The sequence below is a fragment of the Dreissena polymorpha genome, chromosome 5 (genome assembly GCF_020536995.1).
Source record: "Dreissena polymorpha isolate Duluth1 chromosome 5, UMN_Dpol_1.0, whole genome shotgun sequence".
NCBI lineage: Eukaryota > Metazoa > Mollusca > Bivalvia > Myida > Dreissenidae > Dreissena > Dreissena polymorpha.
Window position 1 is genome coordinate 58413110 of NC_068359.1, and position 10944 is coordinate 58424053.

At 36.1% G+C, this 10944-nt stretch overlaps 1 protein-coding gene across 1 annotated transcript; it reads right to left on the minus strand.

The window, feature by feature from the left end:
- Window positions 1-3662: 3662 nt before the first annotated feature.
- LOC127831253 (uncharacterized) lies at window positions 3663-10167 on the minus strand. The gene is made up of 3 exons (XM_052356235.1): window positions 10008-10167; window positions 8415-9747; window positions 3663-3733 (listed from the first exon to the last, which is right to left on the minus strand). The coding sequence occupies exons 1-3, from the start codon at window positions 10020-10022 to the stop codon at window positions 3663-3665; spliced, it is 1419 nt and encodes a 472-aa protein (XP_052212195.1). The 5' UTR covers window positions 10023-10167.
- Window positions 10168-10944: the final 777 nt, after the last annotated feature.

A 10944-nucleotide genomic window follows, 5' to 3' on the forward strand; every position in this document is an offset into this window, starting at 1 on the left:
AACAAGAAATATCTTTTAAAAAGATATACGGCGTTGATTGTGGTCGATGTTTATGAACGATCAAAAGTTATCTCTATGAGATAAAAAGTAGCGGATGCCTTTTTTCTGCGCAGTTCTTAGCTACATCATAAGCAAATCAATTACGGGGTGTTGCGCCAGATTTCGTGGCTTATTTTGCTTTATGTGATATTATTACTTAGATATCTATATTTACAGAATAGAAAAACACAAGAAACATGAAAATAAACGATTGCATATAGGTCAGCCGGCAATACTCGAATCTTATTTAATTGCATAATTATAGTATGGTGAATTATTGTGCTCATGCTTAATAAACTGGTCTAAATGGATAAATATTTCTAATTATTTTTATCAAAATTGGTCCTTATCATGCAAATGTTGAAACCATATTAAAAATCGATGATTGACATACCACAATAATATCGCCGAATATCTTTATTTAGTATCTTTCTGATCAAAACAGACTTCAAGTGCACAAAGTTAACGAGACGGCGTTTATATAAAGATTTCTGCAACTGACCGCAAACTGACCTTGATACCTTGCGGATTGGAATGCAATGCATTACAGTCAGTACGTTATTGTCAGTAAGACCGGTGTAACACAATGATCGCAACCCCTTCTGCGAACTCCGGTGATGAACTGTATATAAACTCTGACTTTCACAAATGGCCGCGAGTTGACCCGAAACCTCGCGGGTTGAAATGCAATGCAAGTAAGTACTAAATATGACAACATAGCTACTAGTATAAACGCTTTTGCGCTGGTAATTCTCTGAAAATAAAAGGTGAACGCACAAACTGTATTTATGTCGAAAATTGATTGTAAAACTGTTCTATCTATTGAGCCTTTTCATTAGAGATAAAATTGTTTCATGCAGTAAAACAGTGTTACAAAGACGCGGATATGTTTCCAATGTTATGGTGTTATACTCAAATCAGCCAATGGAATAAATGAAGTGTATTCATTCGTACCTAGCCGCGGGAAATTTTATTTGAGTATTATTGGACACTTACAAAGGTCAAGTCAGGGTGAAAAGCTGGCTTAATACAGCTTACGCCGAAAAATGTACGTTCTTGGTATCTAATTGTTTGTTTTGTTGAACCTGAATCATGTTGATAGAAATTGTTGACTTTATTGCAAATCCCACGTAACTCCAAACATTGACTGATATAAGAACTTCCTGTTGACCATGATATAAAAAATTATATCAGGCAACGTTATATCAAGCAGATATCAATGTGGTGGTTTGACAAAAAATATGAACAACATGTCGTAACCTCTATTTGACATGTTAAAACGTAAATTATGGCATGTCGTAAAACAGTGTATACAATTGATTTTCATTGTGTACCAAACGTGCCAATTGAGACAGAGTAAACACAGAATGTTCCACGGAAAGATATCCCTGATTTAATACAACCTGTTATTCCAATAGACAGAGGACAGTTGTAAATTTCCGATGCCTTGTCAAGATCTCATTCCCTATAGTTGTATACAAGACCATACGAGTAAATAAATGACATGCATTTGGTTCTTCGTTTGAGTTGCTTTTTGCATTTATTATAAACATACATACATTTTATGTTGTGACAATCATTAATTGTTTTGTAAATGCGTGTCAGTAAGATATGATATTGAACGCCGCTATTTCGAAGACATTAAGACTGTCAAAAATAGCTCGAACTGTATTGGAAAAAAACAGAAGTTTTAATCCTTTTGATTTTGGTTTGGTTTGGTTTGTAACCATTATCCGAGCAATGCACAACCTTCTTTGTTATACTAGTATATTTTATATTAAAACCATACATGAATGAAATGTGTATATGTTTATGAATTGTTCGTAAATTGTATGCTAGACATTACAAACGTGACATTTCTTTGTGTGTAATATATATATATATATATATATATAGATATATATATATATATATATATATATATATATATATATATATATATATATATATATATATATATATATATATATATATATATATATATATATATATATATATATTACACCTCAGAGATATTGGTCCTTCTATATCTATATGACCTGTTTCAGTCTATAAAATGCGATAGAGGAACCTAATACATGTAATTGTATATGGACCGGTCACTATTTTTTGTATTTGGACCGTTCGGGGTTACACACCACTAAATTTGCACTGTTTTACTGTAAAATGACGTCATTTTGTAACAAAATGACGTCATTATTCCTGCGAAATTCTTCAGTTTTTCTCTTTTAGATCTAAACCATAAACAATCGTACAACACTGTACATTGGTGAAAGGGAAAATCTTCGGTGTTATATAAGAAATAGTAAACTCCACTTCGGTCCCAATCGCATTATAGTGACCAGCCAGGCAGCCACAAACTGTATATGGACCTCAGCCTTCGGCTTCGGTCCATATACGGTTTGTGGTTGCCTGGCTGGTCACTATACTGGTCGTGTACGAAATTCCAGCCACTTTTGGGACTATTTTAACAAAATCTTTTGTTTTAGGCAACTGGTTTAAACTAAACTTCACATATATAATCCTGGGTTCAAAACTCACCTAGCATGAAAATTTCTATAGAATTAGATCAGTGTATGTTACTTTTATAAAGAGAAATTAATGACATATAAACTATCAATTTTCGTAGGGCAATTGTACCTAAAAAATCGGCCACTTTTCAGTTTAATATGCAGGTACAATTACAAAGCAAATCTTTAGACGAATGTCCTCATTTGAAGAGTATTAATAAAGGTTTACACAAACACAATTTTTGACTTGAAACTTAAAAAATATGCGACATTATTATACCAGTTACACCCACTACCTATTTTAATAAATCCTGGTGTCACCAGTTTTCGCTGATGTAAGAAACAAAATGTCTTTTTACAATAACGAATACACACAATTTGAAAACTTAAATAACTGTGAGGAAAATTGACCACTTGCCAACTCAGATTAATTGTTTTTGTCGAGTTATTTCATGGCTTCAAAAAAGTAAACAAGTCCATTTACAGGTCACTATAAGATAAGATAATCTTTTATTATAGTGACATGTGTTTACGTACAGGAGATTAACAGACATATATACAATGCATACAAGAACACCCGGCCTAATAGGCCTATAAGTCACCTTAACAACAGTGTAAAATATAACGTGATCATTATTATACAAATAGACAATAAAATATTTGAGCAACATACTTAGTTCAATGAATAAGTTAGCATCTTCTATATAATATATGTATAAGAACATAACAAGAGTTCAATGATAATATGATATGTACAATTTTATCATAAGTAAGAAGACATATGCCTGAAAAATGTGTAATTCGTAGTTGATACTTAGAAGCCCATTTACATAATTATATTATTTTAAAGTTTTAACTGACACAACATCATACAACAGATATTGTTACTTATATAAAATACTGCTTCTGATATAAAAAGCATTTACAACAAAGTTCGCACACTTTCTTGGATGACATTTAACCAAGAGAACTAATTTATCTTTATTTGATTGACAGGTAGCATATTCTTCAGAGTTCAAAATGTTCCCAAATATAACTGATCTTGTGTTTTCATAAAGAGCACATTCAACAAGAAAATGAGTTTCGTCTTCGACCAGTCCACTGTGACACAGCTTACACCGTCTTTGCTCGGGGCTTCACCCACATACCTTCCGGTTTCGACCCTAAGTGGTAGAATTCCGGTTCTGAATTGCGCAAATAAGGCGCGTTCATTTCTTTTTAAGTTCAGTGTCAGATATTCTTCACAAACAAATTCAGTTTTGAAGGTTCTATATGTTCTTAACTTTGAAACACGTTCATAGTCTCTAGACCAAATTATTGAATAAAACTGAGTCATGCTTTCTTTAGCTAAATCCATTGGAATGGGGCGTTTACGGTTATAATAATCCGTAAGGTTAAGACTAGACATGATCGTTTTAAATTCACTACACCAGTTATTGTTATTTGATGAACTGTAATCCCTTTCAAATGCTCGTTTGGTTAATCTATATTCGTCAAGTTTTACAAGTCTATTCCAAAACCTAATCATTGCAAGCCATCTACGGTAAATGCTCGGTAACCACCCAATTTCACCTAGTAACGCTAATATAGGCGTAAATCTATGTACACCTAAAAAGTACCGTATTGCCCGGTGGTGAACATTTTCTGCTGATTGAAAGTGTTTAAATCCCCAAATGGATGCACAGTAATCCGATATAGGTATCACACACGAATTGTATAGCTTTTCATAGGTTTTAAAGCCAGCTTGTTTCATATTATGGATTTTATTTATAATAGACCCGAGAGCTCTCCCGGCACTTTTTGCGAGCATTTCACAATGAAAACTATAATCACGCTTTTCGTGCATAACTACACCCAGATACTTATATTTGTCTACAATTTCCAGCACATTTAATCCAATTTTGAATTCAGTATCTGTTCGTTGTGAGCGCCCCTTTCTAAAATGCACGACTTTAGATTTTTCTGTATTAATGAGTACCCTCCATCGTTTACACCAGTCATGCATTTGGTTAAGCATAATCTGAAGATCGGCCTCCGAGTTGGCGATAAGGGCTATATCATCGGCGTATAGTAACATCGATACAGAGCTTTCATCGATCTTGACCCCAAGGTCAAGGTTGTTTATTTCCGCTACTAGGTCATTCACGAAGACAGAGAAGAGCGTCGGCGATAAGTTGTCTCCCTGTTTCACGCCCTTGTCACACTGGAACCACTCTGTTAAACGACCATTAACCCGTACGCACGATACTGTTTGGCTATATATACTTTTTATAGAGTTATAGAGTTTTCCGTCAACTCCGTTTAGCAAAAGTTTGTACAAAAGCATCTCACGGTCGATAAAATCAAAACATTTGCGTAGATCTATAAATGCAGCGAATACAGAGTTATTGTCCCTTACAATACTGTCTAATGTGAAAACGTGATCCTCGCATGAGCGGCCGCTTCTGAATCCGTTTTGCTCTTCGGCAAGAATGTCGTTATCGTCTAGATAATGTGTGAGCCTCTTGTTAATAAGTGAACTGTATAGTTTACTGACACAGGACAATAAGCTTACACCTCTATAGTTCATTGGTAGACGAGCGTCAGTGGTCGAGTCTTTTAAGATTGGACATATTATAGATTTCCGCCAAATAGTTGGTATAATGTTGGTATCCATGACCAATTGGAATAGTTGCTGTAGCACAACAATAATTTCAGGGAATTTCAGAACATCGTAGGGTATCTGATCGATTCCGCAAGCTGACCTTGACTTTGCCGCCATTACGATGTTTGTTATTTCTTCTAGTGTTATGTTACAGTTTAACTGTTCATTTTGCATATATAGCGGATCTGCCAGATTTAGCTCCAGCAACTGTTTATGAGCTTTGTTACGATCGAAAAATTCTTCGTCAAATTCACTATTATCGGTGGTTTGGTATAAGTTCTCAAAATCCGACCTCCAGCGCTCGAACACCGAACCTTCATCACGACATACACGCCCGTAACTGTCTATTATTTCAATGGGAATGTCTTTATTTTTCCTAGGTCCAAGTTTATTAATTTTATTCCAAAAGTCTCTTGGGTTGTTTGTTGACATGTCTTCAATGTCGAGGGCGATTGCTTCCCGGTACTGCCGTTCCGCTGTTCTCAGTTCCTTGTCAAAAATATTTCTCGCTGTTATGTACTCCCTTCTCTTCGCAATTTTAACCGAACGGACCCCGTTGCACTTGGTATATAGTTTTTCTTTATCGCATAAATCACTCCATAATGCTGACAGGCGTTCGTTCCAAAAAAGCTTTTTGTGTTTAAATCTTTTTCTGACGTGTTTTGAGTCACAGAATTTCGGAACAGAGTTATTCATTTCAGTACTGATACATGAGCATAGCTTATCGTAAATAAAATCCACCTGATCTTGAGTTTCTCTGCACCTTTCAATACTTGAGATTATATCTAACAACGCAGGACGAGATAACTCACTCTTCATGAAGTCCACGGGAATCCGTTGCAGATTATAACGGGGACCGTTAATCCGTTCATGTTTGTTGTTAGTTTGACCTACATTTTCACCACTCAGTATGTTAAATTCCGTGATAAGTATGTTATGGTCTGGTAACCTTGACCTTTCGCCCAGTAATCCGCGAAGTCCGTGCGCGTCAACAATAGACTGTACCGTTACTACTTCAAAGGTCTCAAAGAGGTGAAAGTTGTCTTGCGGAATGCACAAATAATCCACCACAGCTCGTCCCTTGCGAGACACTGATGTATAATTGTCCTTGCTCGTATCAAATCTTCCATTGAGGACACAGAACCTTGTATCATTTAAGAATTCAATAAATGCATGCCCATGTTGATTTATAGTTTTGTCAAGCACATTTCTTTGAGGGATCAAATCGGTCTCACTTAATATATCCGATAATGACCCAATTCTCGAATTAAAATCGGCCGCAATGATAATTGTGTCACTTTCACTGTTAATATAGATTTGGGCCAGCAAATGGGAAAAGAAACCTTGGGCGTCGCGACCACGAGTCGAGTTTTCTGGAGGCAGGTAACATGAAAACACTGTGAAATCATAGTTGTTTTGTTTATGTATAAGTTGCACGACTAATATTCCATCGTAAGATTTATCCACAACGTTTATATCGTATTCCGTTATAATCCAGTTTTTAACCAAAAGGCCAACGCCCCCTGACGGTTTCGGTGCGTTTCTATGAATGTTTACCCTGTTGAAACCAAACCACGTATATCCGTTTATATATATCCCATTTTGTTCTCCTAAATGAGTTTCTGACAGCGAGATAATATCCGAATCAAGTGCGATAATAATATTTTCTCTGAGTGCACAGTTTTCACGTGTCCATCCACAAATATTCAAATGAGACACTTTAATTGACCTGTAAGACCGGGGCGCTTCCTAATCTGTGCTATGTGCTGTTTCCATGTTATCCTGGTGTCGTGCACGCTGGATGATACGGCCGCTCGCATTAACTCGGAACTCTTTCCCTTGCGGAAGCTGGCGAAGCATTGCTCTCGCGTTCATTTCTACGAGTCTTTCAACGCGAGACATGCAGCTTTTCAAGTAAATGTTAGTATACGCCTCGAGATCTTTCAGTACCATTTTGTTTCGCAAGACTAAGATTTTTTCATCTAAGTTCTGAAAGGCGATCTTTACTAGAGCGGGACGATTCGTGAATCTAGTTGGCAGTCTTGTAGCTCCTGTGACCAATACATTATTGGAAACACCAGCGCCCATTGCGTTTATGAGCTCTTCTGCTATTGCTACCAGATTTTCACCTTCATTGTACGGTATCCCACTGGCTGTTATCGTTAGATCCGGGTCATTTAATGTATTGATATTTCTCCGTTGACCGTGACCGATATCATGTGACGTGGATGTACCGTTACGTTGATCCGCCGTGTTCTCAAGTGTATCCATGCGTAATTGTAAAGACTGAATAGTTGTCACGACCTGATCAAGGCGGGAACTATCCCGCGCCATGTCTACCGATAATTCGTCTCTCAAGGCCCGTATTCGTGTATCAATTGCCTCTTTCATTTCTGAGCGTAGTTTATCGAACTTTGAGTCAAACGATTTCCTTATAGAATCTTGGTTCTTTTTTATGTCAACGACAGTGTCCATAATAATTTTCAGTTTATCACTATCAGAAACATTCCACATATCGGTATCACTCTCAGCGCCCGATGCATGAGTGGTGGTCGATGATTCATGTGACGCCATTGTTTGACTATAAATAAATGACAGTGTTAGTGACGTCACCTATTTTCGCCGGTTGCACATAAACTGGTTTATAAGGGTCGTTCAACAAGTTATGTAAGAGTAAGCAAAGGTTAGTATTAGATACTAACTGTCAACATAATATGTTTGTATTTTATGTACAATTAATAAACTGTTTTCGAAATTAACGGTTAATATAATATGTTTGTATTTAATTTACAATTTTAAAACTGTTTATTCCTCTTTGCTTGCACATTTTGGGCACAGAAACTGATCACCCCTCCTCAATACTTGTACAGGTGTGCAAAATTTTAAATGAACCCAGCTGTCACAAACATCACACTGTGCCCATTTGACCAAAGTCAGACTTATGCAATATTTTAGTTCTGCAGGTGTGAACAGTTTACACACGCTGCACTTTTCAGAGTCGTCGACATCGTCCTCAGAGGTGGCAGCTTCATGATGAATTTTATCCAAGACATTTGAAGGGTTCATGGATGAGGTACCAGGTTTATTAATTGGGTTTGCAGATGTTGTTGGTGATATATTTTTTACTTCCACCGATGATGATTTTACAGACTTTGTTGGTTTATTTCTATTTAAATGTTCTTTAACCTTATTGTACACAACATCTTCAGTAATTGCTTTACCTGCAACAACTTTACTAAGAGTTTTTCTTATTTTTGCAGGGCGTACATTATCAATAATTGGCGCGCATCGTTTTTCGAAATAATCAACAGATGTTCCTTGAGACTCTTGCACTAATTGTGTTTGGGTGGTCTTTGCAAAAGCAAGAGATGGTGCAATAGCAATATCACTTATGACATTGGCATTGAATGGGTGTATTCCACATCGACGGAAAGCAGACTGAATGTTCACGGGTGTAAGCGTGGCTGTGTACACCTTACATGCAATACAACATACATCATTTTTGGTAACAACATAACCCCCAGTAACTCTAATATGGTGATGGCATGCCGCATTCCATGCATTTTCAAACGGACCGAAACACGAGACGTCCATGGGTTGAAGTATGTGGCTACAATGGGGCGGAAGAACAAATAGAATTATATGATTTGATTTTGCCCATTCTATTAAACCAATTGAGACATGGCTTTTATGACCGTCATACAATATCAGGATGGGGTTGTTAGCATCACGTGTTGGAAGCAAGGGTTCAAGATGGTATTTTATGTAATGAGAAAATATGTCGGTATTGGACCAGCCGGAGTCAGACACTGTCCCATACGTTCCTGGTGTTGATCCTTCTAGTAGGGATGCATGCATTCGGGCACCAGGAAATATGAAATATGGCGGAATTTGTTGCCCTGAAGCGTTACCTCCACCAATAAGGGTCACCGTCTGGGACTTACCAGCTGTCACCGCCTGTGCTTTGTAGGCCTTGCCTGTAACAATTTTAGGTGGTTTGTGATTTGTACTAAGACCTTTTTCGTCAATATTGTAGATTCTTGATGGCTTTTCTGTCAAATGATATTTGGTTAATATATTGTTTAATTCTTTAAAATAGTTTTCAATTGTGGTCTTAGTGGCACTTCTGGCACTTGCTATTTCAAGTGATTGAGGTTTTTTTACCTTTAACTCCGGCCATCTTCCCAAAAACCCATACAACCATTTCAAACTTAACCTTTCACCCTGTTTTTTGATTCCCAAATGAATGGCATAATCAGAGGCTAGGTTAATTGTTTCTTGACGAGAATAACCCATGCCAATTTCTGCCATAGTTTTAATATGCTCACAGAGCAATGTTTCCTGCATGATATCAAAGGAAGGGGAAGGGCCAGATTTCACTGTGTCTATGTCAATTTTTCCACGAACTCTGTCTTTTAAAGTGTTTATCGGAATACCGAACTTTTTAGCAACCCTCTCAACAGGAAGCCCTTGTTCAATACACATATTGAACGCATGTGTAAGGTCATCATGTGAATAACTGGCCCTGTAGCTGCCTCTTTCCGAAGGAGGGGCCTGAAAATAGACTTGGTAAATCATGAAGTGTGATAAGGAGATATAGCACGCATTTTTCACGGGCTTTTCATATGCTGTCAAATATTTGACATATCGCGCCTATGTGACGTCATACTGTGTCTGCTGCACATTTTACAAGTAAGATAATGAACAAAGTCACTCGTTTAAAATAAATAATATAGGAAGTACCAGGAACGAAAAAGGGCATTAAGAAAATTTGCCTTTTGTTGCAGGTTAGTTTTCATCTGTTTATTTCTTACCTTTCGGATGTCCATTTTAAAAAGAAATCACGGTGTATTCATCCGTGACAATGTTGTTTATTCTAGGACTAGGTCAACTGAGAAATCTCGCGTGACGATATATAGGTTATATTGCACCAAATGTTATCGGCGAAAATAGGAGAACGGCGAAAATAGGTGACGTGACGAAATATTAACAGGCCTGCACGGTTAATGGGAAACTCATAAAAAATATTTATTTTCAATAGTTTTAATCAATTTTTACTAACATAGCTAAGAAAGTAAAAACATTATGTTTAAAAAGTTGACTTTAGTGTCGATTTTTAGTAAACGCTTATATTTAATTTTACAACATGTAAACTATTAATATTCAAATCAAGGGAGGTAATTCAAATATTAAAAGTTTATATTTAGGTCCTGATTTTTTTGTTTTAGATGTATGTTTTTATACAATTAATTAAAAATACCTTAATTAAAGTTTATCAGATAGAAATAATAATAATTTTATCAAATATATTTGTTTCTTATATGAATATAATTTTTGCCATGGATAATGACGTCACTTTTCCCATGAGAAAAATATCTTGTGTTATGGTTGAGACATTTTAATGCAAACGTTTTACAGTGATATGCTTCTTTTTTTGCAAAATATTGAGATTAGGGTTGGTTTTCAAGTTGATTGTTCTAAAAATAATCAAAACATGTGTGTTTAGATCATGAAAATGATTAAACACAGGTGGCCGATTTTTTACGTACAGGCCGGCATTACGTACACGACCAGTAATGCCATAGGGACCTCAGTGGAGTTTACTATTTCTTAAATATATATATATATATATATATATATATATATATATATATATATATATATATATATATATATATATATATATATGTGACGTCGTCAGCAGAAATCAGTACAAACGCGGCCGACGTTATTTTAAGCTACGCGTGATTG

Excerpts from the sequence above, each read along its gene's own strand:
- LOC127831253 (XM_052356235.1), bottom strand. Across the intron at positions 3,734-8,414 it reads TCTTAGTAAAGTTGTTGCAG|AACCGGAATTCTACCACTTA; the intron begins GTAAAGCAATTA and ends TGCGCAATTCAG.